The following is a 23,816-nucleotide window of genomic DNA, read 5'->3' as shown; positions in this document are numbered from 1 at the left end:
CCTTAGCCTCCGGCGGACAGGCCCTGAGGCTGGGAGCGGGGCTGGCAGACCGTACAACTTCCCTTGGACTGGAGCAACTTGAACTCTGAACCAGGCACCTGCCCCGCTGGCCTCCGGGCCCCCTTCTCCCTTAGTCCGTTAGGGTTTCACAGAGCGAATCCCTGGGCCATGCCGGCCACTGTGACCCTGCGAACATTTATTTATATTTATTGGAGCACGTCCAGGCCACTTCTTCAAACTCAGCCCGTGGCCCCTGGCACAAGACTCTATGGTCCCTCCCGGCAGCCCAGCGATCCTAACTCCTAAATTACCCGCGCACCACGTCTCCAACTGGCTCTTCAGCTCTTTGCGGCCTTGGGCTGCTTTTTAGAACAAGCAAGCACTTTTGATACTGGGAAACATCCTATTTTTTTAAAATTAGAGACCAGATATTTTTCTAACCGTTCAGTCATGATTCGAATCTCTTGCCACGTGTACCTAAAAAGAGAGATACCCTAGTTTTGAGCGCTGGGGGCTTCAAGTCAGGATGGGAATGGGAGGAATGGCAGGGGGCTTTCTGTACTGGAATTGAAGACACCCCTGATGGAAAGAAAGTAAACTGTGAACCAGGTAAAACTTGACCCACGTAGCGAGTGGGGCTGTCGAAGCCGCAATGCAGAGTATTTATGGGTACGTTTTGGCCTGTCTCACTGCCCCGTGACCTTTTTTATGTTTCTTTCCCCCCTCTTGTTGCCAGTTACTGACTTTCCAAGTGGCAGGTTCTGCAGACAGTCGGGTTAGAGGGGACCCAGGTGAGTGGGCTGGGACCAGAGGAGGTAACCAGGGATCAGCCTACGGCAGCAGCTTATACCACTGTCCTGACCAACTGGATGTTGGGTTCCTACATCTGGGAGTTCCTGAACCCTAGAGCCAGAATTTTCTGATTCATCCACAGCCACCTGGGAGGCTTGGTGTTCAGGCCTGTCTCAAAGGACCATCTCTAACTTCTTGCTAATTCTGGAACTTTCCACCAAGCATCACCATCGTTACACACAGCTCAGTGCTGCCCATCTGACTGGCACTGCTCAGCTGCTTTGTGTGACGTGACCTGCCCCCCGCCGATAAGATGTCTGAGTCATTAAGGAAGACGCGTGCTCGGGCGATGCCAGGACTGTGTACCATTGTGGTGGAGAACCGTCTTCTGTCAATAAAGGCTGAACGCAGCTCTGTGGCTTGGGTGGGTGGGTGGGGTTGACGGGGGAGGGAGGGGTAAAGGACAACAGCGCCCCTCGCCCCTCACGGCGGAGACACCCCCCTTACAGATGGGAAAACCGAGGCCCAGAGAGGCAACACTGAGCCCAGGTCTTCTGATGCCAGGTTCCCATTGTGCCAGACACTGGGAGGACTTTGTCGTATCGGTAAAATTAGCCTGGCCGCCGGCCACCATCCCATGGTGCCAGGCTCTGGATGGGCATTCGCTCAGGCAGTGATGTGAACCCCGCTTACCGTTCAGAAGGCGAGGCTCAGAGAGGTTGGGTAGGACTCGGGGTCCAGTGAGGAGGCAGGACCGAGTCCGTGTGTGCCAGGTCCAGAGCCCGAGCTCAGCAGCGCTCCCCAGAGCTGGCTCTTGGTGCCCGCCTGGGGTCAGAGAAGGCAGCAAGGGGGGAGGAGGGGGCACCCTTTTCAGCACCAGGCCTTGCGCCAGTCACTGCTGTCAATTAGCTCATTCCATCCTCGCTACAACCCTAAGAGGCGCGTCCTACTAGTTATTACACCTATTTTGCAGACGGAGAAACTGAGGCTCAGAGGACTAATGGAGGTGACTTGCCACCCAAGGTAACAGCAAAAGGGCATGTTAATTAGGAGTTGGTTGAACTCTTAAGCCCACCCAGGAAGGGGCTTGCAGCCTCACTGGGGAGACCAGATTCACACATGCAACGATTAGCAAGTAGGGAAGGTAGGGGATGATGGGGCTGTGGGTGGTATCGGGAAGTGCTGAATGGGGCCCCACCTCAGTGGAGAACAGGCAGGCCGCAGGGAGGGGGTGCCTGCAGCAGCCCTGGGATGCCTTTCTCTCCCCAGCACCCCTCTTCCTCAGCTTGGCTCCAGGGTGGCCCTGTTGACTCAGGCCTGACCAATAAGAGCATCACAACCCCCGGGCATCCCCGGTGACTGACTGGGGGGCAAGTGACTCAGGCCATACTGGTCACAGCCAATAAGCATCACCTGGGGGCTTTGTAGAAGCTCTGAGACACAGGGGTGCCCTCCTCCTGGGGTGCTAAGCTGGGAGGATGGCGGCTGAGTGGCCGGATCACCACGTGGAGAGGGCTGGGGAGCCCTTTCTTGAGTCGCATCCATTCCTTACCACAGGCAAATGGGGCCAGGTATGTACAGAGTCAGGGCAAAAATGCCAAGGCCACAGGGTCACGGGCTCTGGGCAAGAGCCCCAGTCACAGCCAGAACCCCACCTGTGCAGGGACCACGCTGACGCCAGAAGAAAGCATAGAGGAGAGACCGAGGAATGAGGCTTCATTGAGGGTTTCTCTGCAGTTGGCCAACTAATGGGAGAAACATACTCATTGCCACCCTTTGAGGGCCCGCCGTGTGCATCGTGGAGTTAAACGCTGCTCCCGCAGCATCTCCCTGAAACAGCACAACCAGACACCCAGCCAGTGGGATGGTCCCATTTCCCAGATGAGAAAACTGAGTCTCAGATCATGATTGTGCAGCTTTTCTTCCCCCTCCACGAGAAATCACCCACAGTCTAACAACAAAAAGACAAATAACACTGGCTTAGGAGCAGAGGGGGCTTACTCCATGCTACAATGTGCACTATGACACAGTGTATCTTATTTTTCCCTCCTACTCCACATGGTGTAAAGCCGCCACCCCCTGTGGTGGGCAGAATAATGGCCCCCAAAGGCAGCCACGCACCTGTGACTGATGCTACGTGGCAAGGGAATTAAGGTAGCAGATGGAATCAATGTTGCTCATCAGCCACCCTTAAGCTGGGAGAGCAGCCTGGATTATCCAGGTGGGCCCAATGTAATCACAGGCTCACAGTAGAAGAGGGAAGTCAATGTCAAGCTCTGAAGATGGAACGAGGCCTCTAGAAGCTTCAAAAGCCAAGAAAACAGATTCTCCCTTAGAGCTTCTAGAAGGACTGCAGCCTTGCCAGCACCCTGATTTTAGCCCAGCGAGACCTATTTCGGACTCCTGACCTCCAGAACTGTAAGAGAATAAATTTGTGTTGTTTTTAAGCCACCGAGTTTGTGCTAATTGTTACAGCAGCCGTAGAAAACAAACACACTCCCATTTTACAGAAGAGGAAACGGAGGCTCAGAGGCCGAGTAGCTTACCTGTGATTAGCAAGGGGTAGAGATGGGATTCCGATGACACTCTGCTTCCCCACAGTCAGTCGTCTGTCTCAGAGGGCTCAGTGGACACTGTCTACTTGCTGGTTTAAAAAGGAGCCAACGCAGTGGTTGAGAGTCCACCTGCCGATGTAGGGGACACGGGTTCGTGCCTCGGTCCGGGAAGATCCCACATGCCGCGGAGCTGCTGGGCCCGTGAGCCATGGCCGCTGAGCCTGCGCGTCCGGAGCCTGTGCTCCGCGGCGGGAGAGGCCACAACAGTGAGAGGCCCGCGTACGGCAAAATAAATAAATAAATTAATTAATTAATTAAAAAGGAGCCAAAACTCTGAGGTTACGCTGCTGGGATTTAACCCTGGGTCTGTAGATCTCCTGGCCCCTTCCACGGCACCGTACTGCCTGGTGTAGTGTTTGCTCCTGAAAGGCAGCTGGTGGAGGTTAGAGGAAGGATAAAAGGTCAGAAGTAGGAGATGAGGTGGTGCCTCTGGAGGATGCTGGTTGTACCGATGCCGTTCCTCTGGGTACAGATGCTGAACCTTCCATCTCCAGAGTCACAGTCCCCCGAGTGCAGGGGTAGCAGGGCAAAGACTAAATAGGCAGCTGAAACACGGGAAACTTCATTGGCGGAAGGAAGGGAGGCAGGGCAACCGGGGGAGGAGCAACTGAGTGGGCAGCGGAAGCGGAGGCAGAGGAATTGGGAATTTACAGGCTCGCTGGTGGGGTCTGTACATCCCGCCCAAGATGTCTGAGGGATGCAAGGAAAAAGGTTCAATGTCTTTTGAGTTAAAATGGCTTCTAGGCTCCACCCAATAGGATGGCTACCATAAAAAAACAACAAACAGAAAACAACATGGGTTAATGAGGATGCGAACACATCAGAACCCTCGTGCAGTGACGGTGGGAATGTAAAATGGTGTTGCCCCACGGAAAACGGCGACTGTTCCTAAAACACTTAAATACAGATTTGCCACGTGTCCCAGCAATTCCCCTCTGGGAATATACCCAAAAGAAAAGAAGTGAAAGTAGAGACTCGAACAGATATTTGCCATTCATGTTCATAGCAGCACTACTCACAGCAGCCCAAGTGTCCATCGATGGATGACGGATAAACAAAATGTGATCTATATAATGATGGAATTATTCAACCTCAAAAAGGAAGGCAATTCTGACACCTGCTACAGCATAAATGAACCTTGAGCACATTATACGAAATGAAATAAGCCAGTCACAAAAAGACAAATACTGTATGATTCTACTTATATGAGGCACCTAGAATAGCTAAGTTCAGAGAGACAGAAAGTAGACAGAATTGTAGCATCCACCTCAAAAGCTCATGGGATTGCACGGGACGAGGCCAGGGCACTGGAGGTAGCCAGTGGCCGTCACCCTGAGCATTCAGTTTAGACCCGGGCTGCCCACCCAGGCCTCTGTGCACACTCAGGGGTCTGATCCTTTCTCCCTTCCCTGGAGGCGCCTGTGCTAAGTCTCTTGAGGGAAGAAAAGTCGACCCCATCAGGGAAAGTCTGTTCAGCTGCCGGCAGACAGCAGCTTGTGTCCATGTTTGAAATTGAGCTGCAAGCATGAAGTGGTCCCCCGCTCCCCCGGTGGCCTTCGGGAGGGGAAGTCAAATCAGAGCTTTGTCCTCCTGAGATGGGGGCTTGCACAAGATCTCAGTGGTTGTCGGAGAATGGGCAGTGATTCCCCAGTGAGGCGGCCTGCTGTCTCTGGTCCAAATAAGCCAAGGTCAAAGTACTTCCTTCAAAAAATTATTCATTCCACACATTTCCCGGCAGGTTCCTCCGCCCACTGTTCCTGGGTAGCAGCTAGTCATCGACTTATCATCCCTCCCAAACCAGCAGGGCCTCCCCCCAACAGAAAGCATTCAGTTCCCAAAGCAGCATGGACTCTTCCCTGCCCCCTCCAGTCTCAGGATGCGACAACGGCTAATTTATCTTTCTCCCACCCCTCACTGCACCCACACCACCTTCATCGGCCAGAGGTGTCATTGGCCGACGGCCTCAAACATCCTCCAGCATCCCAGCTTGTAGGGGCTTCCCCGGACAACCTCGCTGGCCTCCAAGTTGGACAGGTGTAATGTTTGGTGTCCTCAAACTGCCCATCACAGCAGTGGAGGGTGGCCAACTCCCTCCCATCACTGGCACCCAGGGACAGATGGACGGGGCCAGAAGGGTCGCAGGTCCTGATGCTGTGCGGCCTTCAGGTACTGGTGGATGCAGCGCGAAGCCCTCCCTGAGTGAATCAGTGTGGTCTTTGTGCTCCAGTCCTCGGGAACCGACAGCTCTGTCCGTCAGGGCCAGATCCCACCGACGGACATTGAGGCAAGAGGCGAAACAGTGAAGGTGACCCGAAGGGCCCTCCAAGGCAGGTGATAGCAAGCACAGCGGTGACACCTGTGAGCAAGATGGGCTGCGAGTTTGGAGAAGGCTTTCCTTCTCTTCTTTGTCCTCCCAACCTGGGCTGGAGGATGCCTGCCTCTTCATGCACCCTCCAGGACATGGGAGGGTTCGTCCTCTCCTCCTCGGAGGGAAGGGGCAGGCAGAGGGCTGTGAATCACATAAAGAAGTCTCCCAATGCCCTTGAACCTACGGCTATGCAATTCTCTGCTAATGAGAGAACTAAGCCTGGTAATGGGACATTGCTAGTGATTCACTACTAGGGGCCACATGGGGAGCAAAATACCATTTTATGCTCTTAATAAAAAATCATTCATACCCTTTCCTGGGTGACGCAACAGGATCCGAATAAGCATCATTACAAAAATAGGTTTTCTCTTGTCTTGTCTCTATTTTTCTTGCTTTGTTATGCTGCTATAAGATGATTACATCATGAGCTGGTCTCAGAGTAAAAATAATAATAATAAGATTCTATGCTCTGATATAAAATGAGCCTAAAAAGAACACCTGGATCCCACAAAGCAGGCACCGGAAAGTGGCTGGAAACTGGGGTGTTTGGGTTCAATTCAATTCAGTGACGCAGCAAAATGTCTTAAGAGACAAAACACAGACTTGCCAACAATGGAGAGGAGGTGATTTCCGCTTGGAAGGGGCCACTTCTGAGCCTTTTATTGAAACAGGAGCGACTTGGGGGTCAGCAGCCTTGCAGCAATTTTAAAAAGCAAACTCCCAAGGTGCAGGCGAGGGCCTGCCGTCAGCACATCAGTGTGGTTTCTCTTGCCCGTGGACCTGCAAGTGGCCGGGAGGACCGGGGTCAGGTGGAGGCCGGGCTGTCCATGGTGGACAGGAGGTGAATGATCTGGGCCCGCTCGGCCGGGCTGACGTGCTGACATATGTACACCACGGAGTCCACGGCCACCTCGGGGTTTTCTTGAACCAGGCTGCATGGGAGGGGAAAGAAGGGTGAGGTCATTCCTGCCCCTGAGTTCAATGGGCCCTACGGCAGCCCCAGATCCCTGTGCAGTGCCCCTTCCCATTCCTGGGGCGGGGGGCAGCCAACCACCCAGAGCTCCCAACACTCTTCCTGCTGTGGTCACCGTCACACGAGTCCTGGCTTTTGCACTCGCTGACAAGTCCAAGAGGTGGGTGGGCAGGCGGGGCGGGCACTCACCCTCGGATGGTCTTGAGGACAGAGTCTCGCTTCAAGTACTCTATGTTCTCCCGGATGGTGGAGCGCAGCCCCTCCCCCGCCTGCCAGTGCTGCTCCAGCCACTGCACTGCCGTCTGGTTGTTGTCCCACAGGTAGGCCTGGGGAGCGAACAGAGGCTGCGTCAGGGAGGGACACCCTGCCAGGTGGGGCTCCCCCTCGGGCCCCCCTTGGCCCCCGCCTGCCAGCCCACCCATCTCTGCCCCAGGCCCACCTTGACGGCCCCCTCCATCTCCATGAACCAGCGGCGCAGCATGGACTGGACGTGCACATGGCTGAGGTCGCTGCAGGCCTGCAGGACCTCCTGCTTGACCTGGTCCTCCAGCAGCAGGCGACGCAGACGCCAGTACAGGAAGGTGCGGGCGGTCTTCCAATCCAGGATGTCCTGTGGACAAGCCCCGGGCCTGAGCCCCCAGAAACGGTGGGGCGGGGTACTCGGGAGGCTGCCGGGGCCCGGCCCTGTGCTGGGGAAGGCTCTGGGACCATTCCCATTTTACAGGCCGGGAAACTGAGGCTTGGAGAGGCGGCAGAGGCAGGACACTGCCAGGTCTCTAGGCTGCCTCTCCTGGGGAACAAACCTGGCGCCCACGTCCACCTCCAGACACAGAACACGGGCTCACCAGAGGTACGGAGGGCTTAGGCGAGGTAGGAAGGAGCACGGGACGCAGGGGGAGCAGGACTGGGGATGTCCTCGTGGGGACAGGGCAATAGGGCGGGGTTGTGATGGTCAGTGGTGGGTGAATGCAGGGTGGGAACAATGGTTCCCAAATCTGGACCAGCAGTTCTAAACACACACAGAGGTTAGACTGATGGTTCCCAAACTTGGCTACCTATTGGAATCTCTTGGGGATCTGAAAAAAAAAAAAACCGATGTCTGGCTTTTCCCCACTCCCACCACCCATATTCTGATTTAATTGGTGTGGAGAGCCACCTAGGCACTAGGATTTTTTTGTTTTAAAGCTCCCCAGGTGATTCTAACGTGTGGCATTTGACTCATCCCAAAGCCCTGAGCCCAAATATCTTCTGTGTGTTGGAAACCAGGTGACCTTAGGATGGGCCATTCACACCGACCCTAGAGCTGCAGGCTCTTACAGAGATGGTACCCTTCTCCAGCATCCTGCTGGGCTTGTCGTGGAGGTCGGCGAACTGCACCGCCACCTGGTGGTAGATGGGCAGCAGCAGGTCCTCCCGGGCCTTCAGCTGGCCCTCCAGCTCCTTGCGGTGCTTGTCAGAGAGCTCAGACATTCCTGCAGGCAAGGGCAAGAACCAGGGTGGGCAAGACAGGCCTCAGCTTTAACTCTGATAATGCCCAGAAGTCACATCGCTCGTGCAGTCTCAAAAATGCACCCGGAGTTGCAAGACAGCATTCAACACGCAACTTCAAATTTATCCCCTTTTATCAGGCCTGTTGTGCTTACAGGACACTATCAGTTACCATTTTTAATATATATGGTAAAACCTAATAAGAGAATATTATAAACAAGTCTATGCCAATTCGATAATTTAGATGAAACAGACCAATTCCTTGAAATATACAAACTATGAAAGCTCACCTAAGAGGAAACAGATTAAACTGAACATTCTATATATAATAAAGAAGTTGAATTTGTAGTTAGAAACCTGCTATCAAAGATTTAAAGACATAGTGCCAATTCAAACTCAGAAAATAGGAGGAAACACTTCTCAACTCACCCTGTGATAACAGCATTACCCTGATACCAAATCAAAGAAATTATACACCCGTCATCACCATCATCATAAATCCTGTGAATTTATGATGACACAGATCAGTTATAAAGACACTGACACCTAACATGGACTTTTAAAGAGAATTACACCTAAAGTTACAAGTGAAACAAAGCTGTCACTCAAACAAAAATATGTCTGATGGAAAAATTCTAAAGGGTAATTTTGCTACCAAAATTCTAATGTTTCTTATTGGCTCGAAATACTTCAATTATTATATCTTGTGTGTGCCGAGAAATACATTCACTAAGGCATAGTGTCTATTTTTTAATGTTAAAGGAGTTGATACACTGTATGTGAACATTTAAAATATCTCATAATTTTTGCTGCTGTGTTTTGGTATGTCTTCACTATTTTTAACATACCAGAAACCTCCAGCAATGAGAGGGCTGAGCCTCTGTTGACCTCTGAGAAGTGATTCATTTCAGACCCACTCACCTAGCTGTTCCACAAGCTTCTGGTAAATTGGGTCGATTCTTCTCATGGTCTTTACCAGATCTTTCTTCCGGTACTTAATCTCCACTGTTCCCTCTGGCTCCAGAACACTCGCTCTGAAAAAAACAGCAGCAGGGGGGGTGGTGTGTGAGGTGCCCCCCAGCAAGCGACAGCCAGAGGACACGGCAGGGGGAGGCAAGACAGCCAGGAAATCTGGTGTCAGTCCTCTGCTCTTTCATTGACTCACTGTGTGACCTTGGGCAAGTCACTTCCCCTCTCTGGTCATCTGCTTCTACATCCATAGAATGAAGAACTAAACCAGCTTTTAAAATAAAGTGTTCTGGGACTTCCCTGGCCGTCCAGCGGTTCACACTCCGTGCTTCCACTGCAGGGGGTGCGGGTTTGATTCCTGGTCGGGGAACTAAGATCTCACATGCCTCATGGTGAGGCCAAAAAGTAAAAAATGGAATGGACTATTCTGAACTCTGGAAGGCCCTTTCAGCTCCAAGAGCCTATGACTTTCTCCGGAACAACATAAGCCTCGAGCTCTTCAGCCACAGTCCTTTGTGGCCTTCCTAATCTCTGCTCTCCTAGGGCCAGGGTACTGTTTCTGATCTCTTTAAAGCACACAAAGGCACACGGAGGGATCCAAGGTATGAGTGACCCGCTCATTCCCAACTCTCTCACTCACCCCTCAGGCTCCCTCTGCCCCCTTTTCTTTTGATAGCTTGGAAACCCTGAGCAATACTATATGTAGCTCTGAGCTTCCTGGTGGCCAGAGTGAAAAGTTAATGATAGCCCCATTCAAGGCTGTTCTCGTCCTGAGTCTTCCGGGAGGGTGATCTCAGCAGCCTTCCATGAAGGTCTAGGGCCACTGAAGGCAGGGCAGGTTTGGCTCATTTGCACCATATCACAATGCCTAACCCACCACCTGAGACATAGGAGGTACCTAATAAATATTCATTGGATTAAGGAATGAATAAGGGAATAGACACAGGAAGAAGGTGCCTATCTATATTTTGGGCAGAACTACTCTTGAAGCCTTTAGAGTCTACACAGCATTTGGCATAGTCTTCATTTTGAAGGCACTCAAACACTGAGTTGCAAGTATTATTGTAATTATTCTTTCTGTAAAGTTCCTGGGATGAATTCCTGATTCAAAAAAAAAAAAAAGTGCCAAGAAGATTTCTCTCCCCTGAAGAACTGGTATCCTCTCATGCAAGTATTCATTCAGTCATTTGTTTGGCCAGTATTTCCCAAGCACCCACTAGGAGTCAGGCACTGTACTGGGCCCTGGGTTATATAAAACTGAAAAAAAACCAGTCTCTACAGAAGAGCTTTGGGAGAGACTCAGAGTCTAGTAAGAACTAGATGACTGGTCATATTTCCCTTTTCATCCTGGCTGCCAGGAAGCTCAGATGCTTTGGGTCTTTCTTAATTTGATTGCAAACTTCCTTGGGAAGCAGGTGAGTATAAGTGATGAGAGAAGAGACAATTCCTCCACCACTTCTGGGCTCCAGCCACTAATTCTACTGAGACCATCCAGTCGCACACTGGATGCTAGTTTCAGATTGGTAAAACTGGAGGCTCTCTGTCCCTTCAGAAACTCAGAACACCCCTGTGATCCTCAAACCAGTGGCTCAAAGGTGATGGGGCCTAAGGACTGGGAGTGAGAACAAGAAAAGGCTAAGGTGGGTTGGGGGTGGCGCATCCACCTGCTCTCTCTGTCCGCGTATATTTCTATGCACAGTGGGTTGATGGAGGTGTCCATGACCGCCCAGGAGCCTCCCCGCAGCTCCGCGCAGGGCGGGATGTAGATCAGGACAGGCTGTTTGTACTTCCGGAGGCCATCCACGATGTAGGCTCCAAACTTCAGCACCTGGTCGTACATGTCTGAAAGGCAAGGCAGCCGCCCGGTGAGGTGACTGCAGGCCCCGGTCTTCGCTGTCCTGGGGGTTCTGGGAGAGCGTGGTCAGCTGGGAGGCTGTACAGCGCTACGGAAAGACTCTCACTGGGCCGAGAGGCAGGAACCGGCCCAGGCACAGATTGCTCCCTAAGTGCTCACGGGACCTTGGACGGGTCCCCCTCCCTTCCTGGGCCTCAGTGTCCGCACCTGGAAAAGGAGGCACAGAACGATTTCTAAGATTCCTTCCAGCTCTGACTCCGAGATGCACCTGGCCTGTCCCACTATTCCCAGAACAGAATCCTCCCCAACAATAACACAGGCCCTTCCCTCCTGTCCACAGGCAGATGGTCCTTATTTTCTACCAAGAGGCGTCCATCCAGTACCAGGCACCCCACATGGTAACAACAGCACCATAACAAAATCCACCATAATCAAACTGAGAGTAAACACCACGTGCCAGTGATGGGCTCAGCGAGTCCTCACCTTGGCCCTTGAGTTGGTCCTATTCTTACTCCCCTCATGGAGGAAGGAAACTGCGGCTCGGAGCAGTCACCCACCCAGCAAGGATTCAGACCAGGTCTGCCGGCCCCCGTCCGGCTCTTTCCTCAACATCCCACTGATGGTCACTGTATCTTGAAATGCGCTTGGTGGCTTCAGAAGCAGTTGCCTGACTGTCAGGTCACTGATGCTCACGGCAGCCCCCTGAGGAGGGCAGGCGCCTTCTCCCCATCTTACCAAGCGGGGAGGTGACAGCCCAGGTCACCGGGCAGCTTCCCGGGGCCGCCCCTGCCTCCCCTGCCGCTCCTGGTGTGACCGTGACCTCTAGCAAGTCACACCAGGCATGCTCAGTTCCTCAACTGTAAAACGGGCAGCGTTACCTGAATGGCTCAGGGTTGGGGGAGCTGAGCTAAAGTGATGGTGGGACCCCGAGGGGGCTGTCCTGAGTGCCGACCCCGAGGCTTCAGGGCACCCACAAGGAAGGCCACTTTACCTTTCATGCCACCGGAGAACCCCCTCCAGTTGGCAAAGATCATGAGGGGCAACTTCTCCCGGTTGAAATCCTGGATGGCCTGCGCTGTCTTGTAGGCCGAGTCTGGGAACCACACCTGGCCGGCCTGCTGGATTATCTGCAACACAGAGTGGCCTGGGTCCGATTCCTCTGTGCAAGGGCAGCCCGGGAACACGGGACGGCCGCACACTTCACCCCAGAGGAGAGGCAGTCTGATCTGAGTTGGCACCAAGCCAACAGCTCGTCTGTAACCCTCAGACACGTGACCCTCACGCTGCAGCCCGGGGAGGTTCCCGTTGCCCACTGACAGGCACCAAGCTAGAAGAGGCCACTGAGTGGGGTCCGAGGACCTGCCCTCTGACGTCTGAACTCCTCCCAGTATGCGGTGTGGCCCACCCTAGAAATAGCAACAGCGATGGGGGCTGGAGGTGGGAGGGATTCCTAGGGACCCGTCATCCTCTGAGGAAGACAGTGCAGAGCATTATGCACCCCACAGAGTGTGCTGAAGCCCCCCCAGGGCCAAGGACTCCCCTGAGTCTCTGAGCGGGAAAGACAGACGTGTGACCAACTAGGACCCACTCTTGTCAGCTGAGCCAGCCAACACAGCAGCCCCAGCAAAACTACCGCGAGATGTCACCTCACACCTGTCAGAATGGCTATCATTAAAAAGTCTACAATAACAAATGTTGGTGAGGATGTGGACGGAAGGGAACCGTCGTACGATGCTGGTGGGAATGTTAATTGGTGCAGCTACTCTGGAAAACAGTAAGGACGTTTCTCAAAAAACTAAAAATAGAACTAGCATACAATCCGGCACTTCTACTCCTGGGTATATATCCAAAGAAAACAAAAACACTAATTTGAAAAGATACACGCACCCCAGTGTTCATAGCAGCACTATTTACAATAGCCAAGACATGGAAGCAACCCAAGTGCCCACCAACAGATGAATGGGTAAAGAAGATGTGGTATATATATACAATGGAATACTATTCAACCATTAAAAAGAATGAAATTCTGACATTTGCAGCAATGTGGATGGACCTAGAGAATATTATACTTGGTGAAATAAGTCAGAGAGAGAAAGACAAACACAGGATGATATCACTTATATGTAGAATCTAAAAAATAATACAGATGAACATATACGCAAAACAGAAACAGGCTCACAGATAGAAAACAAACTAGTGGTTAGCGAAGGTGAAAGGGAAGGTGGGAGGGGCCTATTAGGGGTATGGGATTAAGAGATACAAACTGCAATGTATAAAATAGATAAGCAACAAGGATCTATTGTATAGCACAGGGAACTATAGCCATTATCTTGTAATAACTTTTAATGGAGCATAATCTATAAAAATGCTGAATCACTGTGCTGTACACCTGAAATGAATATGATAATGTAAGTACACTACACTTCAATTAAAAAAAACCCAAAACAACACGAAAATAGCAGCCCCAGCTCCCTGGCCCCTAACCTTGGCCTCGGAATCCAGGTTGGCAGGGTCCGCGGGCACAGCCAACTCCACTGTCCGTGTCTCTGCAGCGATCACTCCGACGGGGATCCCCCCCAGCCTGCAAGGTGGAGCACAAGGGAACTGGGGCGCTGGGCAGCATCCCAGGCAGATTCGGGGACCGGTGGGTCCAGCCAGCCCGAGCTGGTATTCTACACGTGATAGTCTACGGGCATAGGGGCTGGGTCCTGGGTGGCCGGGATGAGGGCATACAGAAGACAGTGCTGTTTTCAGTCTGGCAGGTTATTCTACCGGAAGGCAAAGCAGCAGCCCCAAAGCAGTGAAAAGCCTCACAAACTAGCAGGCTGGCAAGGTCCTCTGGGTGACCGTGTTGGGGCAACAGCGGTCATGTTTGGGGGGAGGGTCAGGCCAGTGCAGGGACGGGGGCAGCACTGTCCGCTAGAACTTTCCTTGATGATGGCCACGTTCTCCACCTGCCTGACCAGTGTGGCAGCCGCGAGCTGCACGTGACCACTGAGCATTTGGAATGCGGCAGGGACAGTGGAGGAACTGAATATGTCATGCTCTTTCACTGTAACTCATCTGAATTTGAACTGTCACGTGTGGCCAGTAGCTACCACGGTGGACAGCGTGGGTCCAGACACCACGTCACATCTGGAAAAGGGCTGAGGGGTGCTGAGCCTGAAGGAGCTTCAGTCATGGGGAGTCCGTGGCATCGGCATCTATCACCGCTTACCACTGGCTGCCCCCAGCCACGTGCAGCGCTTAATTACTCTCATTTACACTCCCAACAGTTGTATGAGGCAGGTTTGGGGAGAGCAGTCTTCAGATAAAGAGCTTCCTTATGGAGGGAGGAGTAGATTTCATCTCATGTTTAAAACACATATTAAAAAAAATAAAACACTTATGGAGAAGCAGCTAAGTTCTAATACTAGGCTTAGTGTTTTCATAGTAATTGCATATTTATTTTATTTATTTTTTAATTTTTTGGCTGCGTTGTGTGGCATGCGGGATCTTAGTTCCCTGACCAGGGAGCAAACCTGCGCCCCCTGCGGTGGAAGCGTGGAGTCTTAACCACTCGACCGCCAGGGAACTCCTTTTTTATATTTTAAGTGCCTAACGTATGTTATCTCTTCTAATCATCACAACAATCCTTTGGGGTGGGGGAGGTGTCGAATTATTACCCCCATTTTACAGATAAGGATGTAAAGGCCCAGAGAGGGTGAATGACAGAGATCAGGTCCAACTCCAAACCTGGACTGGAAGCAACTACATCGTGTCAGGAATCTGAGTGGTAAATTATGAGGATGCTGCTTTGGGCTCCATATAAAGAGGAACTTTTGGGCAGCTGGAGCGATCCAAAAAGATACGGGCTACACCACTGAGGAATGAGAGGCTCCGCTTTCAAAGCATTCGAGCATTTAAGCCTTCTGCCAGCTATGGTCTACAACAGGGGTTCCTGCCTGTGGCCCTCCTGAAATGGGAATTCATGGTTCTGACTGTCTGCGCAGTTTCCGGGGGGAGTACCACCTTCTGATTCCCAAAGGGATCCATGGCCCCCCTGGCTAGGGAGCCCTGCCCCAGGGGCAGACACGAGGGACAAGGGTGCTGGCCCCAGCAAGAGGTTGGCTGAGATGCCTAAAGCCACAGACAAATCCAGACTTTATGAAGTTCATCACCCAGAAAACCATCCCCCCTGCCCCCCACTGGCTTTTCTTTCAGAAAATCCTGGGCCCAGGAAAAAAGTGTCCCTAGGGGCCACCTAGGAGGAAAGAATCCCTGGCTTTGTACCTGGGAGTCCCAATACCTGGGGAGGCCAGGTGTGTGCTGCCTGCCCCATCCTCAGGGTTACCTTGCTCGTCCCGTGACCACGGTCTGGGCCCAGGGCACCATGATTTCCTTGAAACTGCCCTGGTCGAAGAATCCACTCTGCCAGGATCCCTTCAGGGCTGTGGGCAGAAGGGCAGAAGTCCAGGCCAGGGGCTGGGTTGATAAGGGCCCCCCAGCATCCGCCTGGAGGAGCTGACTGCTCTCCCGTCTCTCTAAGGACAGCCTGACCTTGACAGCCCAAATACCTTTTTTCCTGGAAAACTACACAGATACCGACCCTTCCCCCGCCCCCCAACACACAAAACCAGGGCTGCAAAAAATACAGCAAGTCAGGAATTCAGTCCATAGAGAACATCCAACTATATACATCAACTCCTGTCAAGGCCAAAGACAAGGAGACCCTAATCACCGTCTCTGCCTTTTCTTCCCAAGAGGCAAAGAGAGCTGATGGATGCTTTCGGAAGGTAGGATTTCAAGAAGGGACCACCTGCCCCCAAAAACTCATCCCTGACATGGTGGCTGCAGCTTCAAAACCATTTAACTGGGAAGAAAGTGTTCAATTTGAGAGAGAGAGAGAGAGAGAGAGAGAGAGAGAGAGAGAGAATGAATATGATGATGTCAATTGCAGCCATCCCTGGAGAGGACGTGGGGCCAGGAATCCACACCACGGTGTAAATGACTGCAGTTTGGACACGAGGTGCCAGGTAGCACAAGAGATCTCAAGTTGCAGGAGCTGGAGGTTGGGCTTCTGGGAACAAAGCAGCCCAGCCTCAGTGTCTGCCTGGGGGCTGGCCTGACTAGCCGGAGAAAACTGTCAGTAATGTATCAGGCGTTTTTTAAATCAAGATAAAGCCAGTGCTCGCAGGCGAGAGAGCCCAAGAGAAATGGCAGAGGGAGAAGCAGGGCCTGGGGCTTCTTCTGCTGGCAAGGCCTGGCACGCTCCTGGCAGCACGTCCCCTGCCCCACACAGCTGGATGGGGAGGCCAAGTTCTAAAGGGGACAGCGTGTGAAATTCTAGACTCGGGATTGTGGTAACAGGGGCGGCTCAGCTTTCCTGTTTTGGTTGCTCCGAATGTAATCAAATCCTTCCAGGAGGCCTACCTGTCCCTTTCAGAGAGAGAGAGAGAATTGTGTGTGTGAAAGCATGTGGGTGCACATGGGGGTGTTTGAACATGTGTGTGCACATCTATCCACGTGAATCTGCAAACGTGGGGACAGAAGAGGCTAAGTTGCTCGTCCTGAGTAAACTCATGGAGAATTACCTCATTAGGTTTAGCCAAATAGAAAAAGAAAGAAAGAGAGAGAGAGGGAGAGAGAGAGAAGCATTCTTCTCTTTGAAACCCTGATGTCACAGCACCAGAGTTTCCACCTATGTAACCACATTTGGGGAAATTTGGGGAGGGAGGCCATGACCTCTGCTACCCTTCACCTCCATCCATCAGCTCCAGAAACCGGAGGCTGTTTCCACCCCTTCTTGGTCAATAGCTCAGGAAAAGCTTAGAGAAAAATCTCCATTCCTCCACCCCCTTTGCATTCGATCTCAGGTGTATCCCTCTGGGATATCTGACCAGGTAACAGTGCTTCTATCGACACGTTCCTTTATGCCAGGTGCAGAAAAGAAGCCCCAAGACCCAGGTCTCAGGCAAAGCCCTTTAGGACTTACTTGGGTGAGGCCTTCCTGCAAGCAACCACCGGGGGTCATAGGGTGAGCGAGATGGTTGGAATTCAATCTCTCTGTCAATGGGGTCAGTGGGTGTGATGATTGGGACAGGGCTGCGATTATCCTAGAAAAGAAAGCCAGGTCTCCAACTCAGTCCTCTGTGCTTGTCAGTAACGTCTGCAGCCTGCTCTTTGCCCTCCTCTCCTCCTCTGGTGGTGATGCCTGGTTACGTGACAGAAGCTCAACCCCAAATAGCTCATCATCACATTTATGAGTAGCATTTGGTGAGGGGGGGCTAGTAAGCGCCGGGCTCTACACATCATGTCACTTAACCATCATGATAACACCCTGGGGTGGGTGCTATTGTTACTCCCATTTCACAGATAAGGAAACCGAGGCTCAGGAAGATTAAGAGATGGTCCTGAGGCCTCATTACTATGGAGGAGGAAGCCAAGAATCAAATAGAGCCTGACTGCAAAGCTTGAGGATTCTCTGTTGTCCAATGTTACCTCTTTTGATGAGAGGAAATGCCACCTAGTTTTTGTTGTTGTTCGAGAACAGCCTTTTATTCTGTTTGTTCAGGCACCAACCATCGACAATTCCCTTAGAGAATTTACAATGACACGGAAATAGTACAGAGGTGATTTTTTTGGTAAATTATTTCAAAATTATTTTGTAATTATTATTACAAAAAATTATTTTTTTGTAAATTATTTTTTTGTAAATAGTATAAACTATTTCCCTGGGTATAAAGAGGATATTTAGCAATTAACTTTCTGAGTTGTGGGATTAACAAACAAAGATTTAAAAATAAATATTAAAGTTGTTGATGTTTGACATTAAAATTCAAAGCACCTTGTGTGTAAAATACTAGCTGTATTATCTCAGGGTAATTAGTTTGCTAGTAACTGTCATACAGGATGGCATGTGCATTTTAGAGGCTTGTTTCCACCCACTTACTGGCTATATTACCTTGGACAAGGTACTGCATTTCTTTAAATCTCAATTTCCTTATCTGTAAAGTGGTAATAATAATAGCAGCTCTCTGATAGGGCTGTTGTGAGGATTTAACATCATGAAGATAAAGGGCTTCACATAATGGCTTTAGTAAGTGCTCAGCAAATATTAGTGATGACTCTTAAATCTTGGTCTTGGTGTAGGAGTTGTAAGAACTCTATTTTGTTTTTAAATTCATTAAATACATCATTCCACATTTAACACATGTCCACCCACACTGAAATTGCCACCTCTTTCTAAAGGATTGACAGAGAGCATCCTTACAGTGGCATTTTAAAAAAAAGCAAAGAACAGCAAGTACAGGGCTTGGTATCAGAGAGGGAAGGAGGGAGAAGTAAAGAAAAATTAAACCCAGACACATCTTTAGTGCTCCCTGTTTCCCACACCACCTGGCAAATGAACTTGACAACAGAGTCTTCCAGGCTCTTAGCTGCAGGGGGGGATACTGCACCTTTGGCATATAGGACAGCCACTCCAGGATGGTACAAACACCCTCGAAGTCATCCGGCACGGTGACATGGGAGACACCATTGTAATGCATGATCTGCACGCCGCCCAGCTGGTTGTTGGATGTGTAAACCTCTCTGCCCAGGACCTGCTTTGACATGGCAGGGTTAGCAAGGTTCTGCCCGGCCCGGGGCCCTTCCACCTGTTCGGAAGTCATCTCCCTCAGTGGTCCTCAACCCTGGCTGCATGTTAGAATCATCTGGGAGCTTTCAAAAGTCCCGATGCCCCGGCTGTACCCAGACCTATTACATCAGAATCTTTGGTATTTTCTTTTTTAACTTCCAGAAAATTCCAACATGTAGCACAATTTGAGAACCAGTGATCCAGCTGATTACTCTAGTCAACTCCAAAGCAAAACCCTACCTAACATTTCTGATGCAGCAGGTCTGCAGTGTGGCCTGAGAATTTGCATTTTTATGTGATCCCAGGTGATGCTGCCGGTTCAGGGGCCGGACTTTGAGACCTTCGGTGGGGTTTTAGCAGATATTATGTTATGGAGGCTTTACAGCAATGTGGAAAGCATTTTAATACAGGGAAAAATGTCGAATGAAACTGCACTCACTAGGAGTCTAACCATGTTAAGATATAAGATGAGAGGAAAATACACCAAAATTATAGTAGGAGCAAAATTACTTTTTGGGGGGTCTTTTTCCAATTTTCTGCAATGTGTAATGCCATTTTAATAATTTTTAACATTTCAAAAATATTTAAAAATTTAAATTACAGTAATACAGAGTAAGTTCCACCAGAAGAGCCTAATATATGTACGTATTTTTTTTGGCTCATAAGCGGCGCATATAACTGCAAAATGGAAAAACAGCTCTTACATCAGTAGGCATGAAACTGGTTTCAGGTTGAGAAAAATCCCCCATCAGGGACACTGGGAAAGTTAAAATGACCCCTCCCCCACCCCGCCCCTACATGTCCACTCCCCAGTGGCCCCTTCAAGGTCACCTTGTTGAGAGCCATTGCCCCTGTCAGGATGATGTGGGAATTCTCCACCTGGATCACTCGCTGGCCCAGCCTCACCAGGTAGGCGCCGATCCCAAGGGCTCGGCAGGTCACCTGTGGAGACAGGATCCCTCCTGCATTCCCCAGGGCCACGTGCCCCACCTCCCACAGTGGGGACAGCCCAGGGACCCGCTGGGCACCAACGGAAGCTAAGCTTGGCCACTGGCAACCTGATTGGAGGCCAAACAGCGTGACACAAGCCTTCCTTCAGGGTGCCTGACCTCGGCCTCCTAACCAGAAAGAATGAGGTTAGCAAAGAAGAGTGTTGTAAAGACAGCGGAAGTGGAATGTTCTGGTTCTTGCTTCAAGAGGCATGTCTGTGGCTCTTCTGAGCTTGGTCACTCCTGAGACATTGCAGCCGTTCACACAACCAAAGGAGGCCTAAGAGGGCGTGTGAAACTGGAAAAATCCGAGCGAGGTCTGTACCGAGTTAACAGTATTGTGTCAACGTCAATGTCGATCACGTCCGATGGTTATACTGTCATGGGGGAAGCTGGGTGATGGGTACATAGGACCTGTCTATGCTATCTCGTATCTGGTGTGTCCTAAACTATTTCAAAATAAAAAGACATACACACAAAAATAAATAAATAAATAAAAAATAAAAAGACATACAGGCAGATCTCGTTTTATTGCACTTCACGGATATTGCTTTTTTTTTTTTTTATAACAAACTTAAGGTTTCTGGCAACCCCGTGTGTCAGATGACGGTTAGCATTTTCTAGCAATAAAGGATTTTTTAATTAAGGTGTGTACATTTAAAAAAGACATTAATGCTATTGCACACTTAATAGACTACAATATAGTGTAAACATAACTTTTACATGGACTGAGAAACCAAAAAATCTGTGTGACGTTTATTGCTATATCCACTTTATTGCAACATTTGCTTTATGGTAGAGGTCTGGAACCAAACCTGCAACATCTCTGAGGTGTGCCTGTCTGCATATATATAAATAAAAGATACATATATGTTTATATATTTTTGGAATATATAAAGATATACATATCTTTTTATATCCTTCAAAATAAAAATATTTTGGAATATGTAAATATATGCATAAATCTTTTTATTTTGAAATATATATGAAACATATTTAAATGACATCTAGAAAACAAGCCTAAGGAAGACACTCATGGCCAACATCTTCCACCTTGGAAACTGAAGATACAACACTGAAGGTAAAAATCGTATCTTGAGGGACAGTTTACCATTGAAAAGTACTATTACTACGACTCTACCAGAAACAGAAAATATTTTTGAAAAGGCCAAACTGGGGAGCGGGAAGAGAGTCATTTAGTACCAGTTAAAATCGGACAAAAGTTCTTCTAAATACTCAGTACCTTTTAAATAAGAGGTGATTGGCCCCTGATTCAAACCAACCAACTCTTAACAAGATATTTTTGAGATAACACTTCAAACTGAACCCAAACTGTGTTCTGATGATATTAAAGAATTGCCACTGATACTGTTGGGTGTAACAGTACCGTGGTTATGTTTTTAAAAAATTAATCTAGTCAAGATCCACATTGGGGTACTTACAGATGGAAAGATATAAGTGGAGTTTGCTTTAAAATATTCCAGAACAGGGGGGCAGAGGGACTGGGGACATAGGAATGGTTACACGTTGATAATTGTTGGAGCTGGTGATGAGTACATAGGGCTCATTAGCAATTCTCTTTGCTTTCTTGACTATTTGAAAGTTTCTATAATAAAAAGTTGAGACGGAAAAGAAAATAGGAGGGGACTCACCAAGCTGATGGTGACAATCTCATCATAATCCAGGGAGGTCTCCCCAGCAATCATGCCTGAGCCCCTCAGGTTCTCTACGCCCAGGCCATCCTCCTTCCCAATGATATCCGTGATGACATACCTTCAAGAACCAAATGCGAGTTAAACACTGAGCTCTAGCCCAGAAAAATCCAAGGCTGATGCGTTTCCCAAGGACCCAAGGAAGGAAAGCTAAGCAAGGTGAGGGACTGGAAGGTGATAAAGCAGCCAGAGGTGAGATGAAGGCGGGGGTCTAGGCCCCTGATGACTGGCCCTAAAGTTTCTAGAAGGGCAAGTACAGCATCGATAATCATCACCCCTCCAACCAAAGATAAAGTTTGCCTATTCAGAGGCTGTCCTAAAGAAATGTCACCCCACCCTGCATTCCTCCAGAAGCAATCTAGAATACCCTTTGGTCTACAGAGACATGGGGGTATACAAGGAGAAGCCACGTGGTTCATAATCAATCAATCAGTCAAGATTCCATGGCCATATAAGTACACTGTACAGCCTAACCCATTAGGGATTCACACGGCATTTCAGTGCATTAAATGTTCTGAGAAGGCCTGCGATAAAGATGCTTGTTGGATCTCATTTAACCCAGTGTTTCCCAAACTTACTTGACTATGGAAAATTTTCACTCCCTCCCATCCTCCCAAATCACCAACTAACATTCCAGGAAACTCAGCCTGGGAAATTCTGAGTTAAATCAGAATCTGATTTTAAAAACCCACAGCCCACAAGCCGGTATTGCCCTTGACGTTCTCACGAAGCAGGCCCTCCCGGCATCTTCCCAGCTCACCAAGTCACCGCTGAGTCAGTCTGGCTAATTTGGTCACAAAATGTGAACCTGCAGCTCTGGGGACACTATGGGAATCCAACCTAATTCTCCTTGCATGATGTGGTATTTTTGCGAAGGGCGTGCCTCATTTGGGGATGACAAGGATGGGCTCACCCTAAAGGATGCCCCAGGTGTCTGAGCTATCAGTGCCCCCAGTGGAGCTCGGGGGTCCCATTGTACAAACACTACCACCTGCTTGATATACTGTCACAAGCCCAGAGGCGAAGAGGCAGATTCCCCTGGGAGTCGCTGAAATTAACCACAGGCAAAATGAAGGCGCTGCCTGGTCAGTTATTTACCTGGATTCTCCTTCTTCCTCGACGTGTTTACAATGGACGGAGTTCAGGGAGCTGACTGTGGTGTAGTCTTGGGGAGTCAGGTACAGGTATTTAATTCCCTTAAAAATATATACTTCAGTAAGGCTATGAGTCCAGCTTCCTGCACTCAACAGCCACTGTTTTGTTTTAACGTCAACACTGGTTTGGGTGGGTGGGGGCGGGGGTGTTAATAACACCATGTTAATAACACAGTCACCTGTCTGATGTTAATACCATGTTAATAACAGTAATAAACTGAAGGTCTGCTCTGTGCTTTCTACTGGTCCTTACAATACAACCTCACTTTCTTCCTGGGCTCTCTGATTTAATGTTTTTTAATCATCTTTTCATTCTCTTTCCCCTACGGAGCTTTTTTTTCTTAATGCCAACCCCCCACCCCACCACCCCCCCCCCCCCGCCAATAAAATTTTATTGTAGATATATTGTTTATCTGTGTATGTATGTATACATATATGTGTGTGTGTATGCTTTTTACATGAAAAGAATCATTTTTGCCCCCATGGTGGGGGCAATACCACCCCCTTGAGAACTCATGCTCCGGTTGCACAGAATGACTCTGTCCCCTGCATTTTCACATCACAAGATGTGTGCTTTTCTCTATTCATTTTGCCTTTTATGGTAGCTGGTGTCTCTAGGTCTCCTGGATGATTTTTAAGAACTTCCTGAGGCCAGGGATTATGCTGTCATTCACATTTGCATCCTCGGTGTGCACTGCGTTCCAAGAGATGCTCATTATGTATAAACTCTGTGTTTACATAAAAAATAACTTTTTTTCATTATTGTCCCGCTAAGGATTCCATTTAGACCTTTTTTCCTAATCGTCACCCCCTCCCATGAAATTTTACTGCCTGTTTATGTACTTTATGGATATCTATGCTGTCTACACAAAGAGCAAGAAGATTTTGTCCGCCCCCTTGGAGGTGCTGTCACCCGCACAGAAAATATAACATGAGCTTAGCGCAGTCACACTGCCACCCCAGCTTTATGACGTACCTTGTGGGGGTCTTCCCGGTCCACCCAAGCCACCTGGAACATGTGTTTGATCTCCTCCGCAAGGCCGATACGGGCCCCACTGTTGGCAGCGAGGTAGATTTTGGGGATGCCCTCTGCCCGGGCCATCTCGGATGCCCGCAGGTACAGAAGGTCTTCTCCAAGGCCAAAGGATCCTATCCGGAAGGTGATGTCATTGCTGATGAGGATAACGTCGCGCCCTTCTGGGTACTCAAGGGTCTTAAACCTCATTTTGAAGGCCACCATGCCCACCTGGCGAAGACACAAATGCACAAGAAAACGGGCTTGT

General features: G+C 49.8%; 2 protein-coding genes across 12 annotated transcripts in view; both read right to left on the bottom strand.

Annotated features, from left to right (window-relative positions):
- Positions 1-3,559, bottom strand: part of MYO1H (myosin IH) — a 143,076-nt gene extending 139,517 nt beyond the window's left edge. For all 11 annotated transcript variants that reach the window (XR_009534733.1, XR_009534738.1, XR_009534739.1 and 8 more), the window contains exon 1: positions 3,339-3,559. The gene's annotated coding sequence lies outside the window, so the exon portion shown is untranslated. The remainder of the gene's footprint in view (positions 1-3,338) is intronic.
- An 823-nt stretch (positions 3,560-4,382) lies between these two features.
- Positions 4,383-23,816, bottom strand: part of ACACB (acetyl-CoA carboxylase beta) — a 102,706-nt gene continuing 83,272 nt past the window's right edge. Inside the window, 15 exon segments of the mRNA XM_060170870.1 lie at positions 4,383-6,707; positions 6,938-7,074; positions 7,188-7,358; positions 8,066-8,220; positions 9,158-9,270; positions 10,870-11,047; positions 12,052-12,187; positions 13,545-13,641; positions 15,394-15,490; positions 17,035-17,155; positions 18,500-18,643; positions 19,510-19,620; positions 21,320-21,440; positions 22,478-22,575; positions 23,510-23,779. Coding sequence (XP_060026853.1) covers positions 6,581-6,707; positions 6,938-7,074; positions 7,188-7,358; positions 8,066-8,220; positions 9,158-9,270; positions 10,870-11,047; positions 12,052-12,187; positions 13,545-13,641; positions 15,394-15,490; positions 17,035-17,155; positions 18,500-18,643; positions 19,510-19,620; positions 21,320-21,440; positions 22,478-22,575; positions 23,510-23,779 — 2,076 coding nt within the window. The 3' untranslated portion in view covers positions 4,383-6,580.

Source organism: Lagenorhynchus albirostris, chromosome 14, assembly GCF_949774975.1.
Source record: "Lagenorhynchus albirostris chromosome 14, mLagAlb1.1, whole genome shotgun sequence".
NCBI classification, from domain to species: Eukaryota; Metazoa; Chordata; class Mammalia; order Artiodactyla; family Delphinidae; genus Lagenorhynchus; species Lagenorhynchus albirostris.
Note: the sequence above shows the minus strand (reverse complement) of the source record. Positions and strands in the feature narration are given on the sequence as shown.